We start from the raw sequence: 1,792 nt of genomic DNA, 5'->3' as shown, positions 1-1,792 counted from the left end.
TATAGCGTCCTGAAGTTTTGAACTGAAAAACCGAACTTCAGAATATAACGTCCTGAAGTTTTGAACTGAAAAACCGAACATCGGGACACAGTGAATCAACTCATCAAGTTAGTACATATAGTAATGCACTTAGACGAAAACAATACAATAAATCCACAGGATATTACACATACTATGCTGACACTCCTACCTGAACATAATGTAACTATTCCAACTCGATATATCGGAAATCTTTAAGGTGAAAAAAAACGCGTTCTGTTCTTCAGTATGTACATCGAAAACAAGAAAAGCTGCGAGGCGATTGCGTGTAAGTACTAGACATTCTTATGAAATTTACAGCAACATACAGTATCATTGCTGCACCAGAAAGAATAACAGCAGTTTTAGAACATAAACCAAGTTAACTATCACTCCCTCCGGTTCAATTTGTTCGTCTTACTTTCCTTTTCAGTCCGTCAAATAGAATGCGCCTTTTCTTTTTTGGAAACTCTTTAACTTCAACTTTCCATACGACATGCTTAATACCACAAGACTGAAGGATATTTTAATACATTTCACTCGAGCCAAGGCCTACTACAAGATTCACAGACCTTTTTACATTCTTAAACTTCCTGTCCAGTTAATATCAGACAAACAAATTAAAGCGGAAGGAATAGTACTTAATTATTAACAAAATATTCAAATTTCTTCAATGACAAAAGAGTCATTGAATACAATACTAAAACAAGCCCCATAGCATAATTTTATAGAACAAAGGGCTCTCCAAGTAAGAATGTTTTCATAACTTTATCTCCCATTCCTTCAGCCCATGGAAACATATGACCTCCACCTTTCATTTCATGATAATGGATCCACGGTAGTTTCTTCGCGACGTATCGTTGTAGAAGGACGGGTACATGACCGTCTTCATCGCCTTGCCAAATGTGTACGGAGCCTTCTCCGTTAGGGAAAGGATTCTCTAGTTCCATTGGATCGAACTCCCATGTCCCGAAACCTATCATTAGGTCACGGTGGATTGACTCGTAATCCCCTTGTTGTCTTACCAGGTCCTAACCTCCATCAGGAACAGAAAAGAACTCAGAGTTCCAGACAAATAATGACATCGTAAAGAAAGTTTTACACTATCACCGCGATTTAACTAGTTATAGCAAGTTACGACTCTAGCTTACGACCTAATGTTTCACCAGTGATGCAAGAAAAATGTATATCTAACTCTTATCTACTGTTATTTTTCACTCACACGTATATATAAGGTTCGATGTTGAAGTGATGAGTTCTACCAAACTCGCAAATCCATTGTTAGATCAGCCAAACACAAAAGTCGCGTGAAAATGTGTGGATATGCTAAGAAGATAAACGAGTGCTCACCCGGTATTTACTCTGATATTCATCGAAGATAGGCATTAGTACTCTATCTTGCTCGAAAAGAATATCCTCGCTGAACGTTGCAACACTGGAAGACGGAAACCATTTCTGAGTGTTCCACCAGTAAGTCAGCCAGGGAAGATAGTGTGAAATCCGAAGTGTCCATTGATCCTGCACAAGCTGTTCGTAGTACGCTTGTTTAGTCAAGTTTGCAGGAAAACTACCCCACCAGTAGTTAGTCACGGGCGTTAGAAGAATTGCTCCGGCCAATCTGTTACACATTTGAAATGTCACAAGTTAAGATCGAAAACTACAACAGATTAACGTACAGTCATACAGTCAATGTCTATAAGTTATCAGAACATGTGCTGGTGGGAGGGAGCAGGTACATTATTAAATAGTCGAGGTGCGAGCAAACTAATCCAGA

At 38.8% G+C, this 1,792-nt stretch overlaps 1 protein-coding gene across 1 annotated transcript; it reads right to left on the bottom strand.

Annotated features, from left to right (window-relative positions):
• Positions 1-522: 522 nt before the first annotated feature.
• LOC124886975 lies at positions 523-1,636 on the bottom strand (the record flags this gene model as incomplete). Its single annotated transcript, XM_047395951.1, is given in 2 exon segments — positions 523-1,049; positions 1,369-1,636. Coding segments are annotated over 2 exon segments (574 nt in total), but the record flags the coding sequence as incomplete, so codon positions are not given.
• Positions 1,637-1,792: the final 156 nt, after the last annotated feature.

Source organism: Capsicum annuum, chromosome 9 (assembly GCF_002878395.1).
Source record: "Capsicum annuum cultivar UCD-10X-F1 chromosome 9, UCD10Xv1.1, whole genome shotgun sequence".
NCBI lineage: Eukaryota > Viridiplantae > Streptophyta > Magnoliopsida > Solanales > Solanaceae > Capsicum > Capsicum annuum.
The sequence above is the reverse complement of the archived record's forward strand: the minus strand, read 5'-3'. Positions and strand labels throughout refer to the sequence as shown.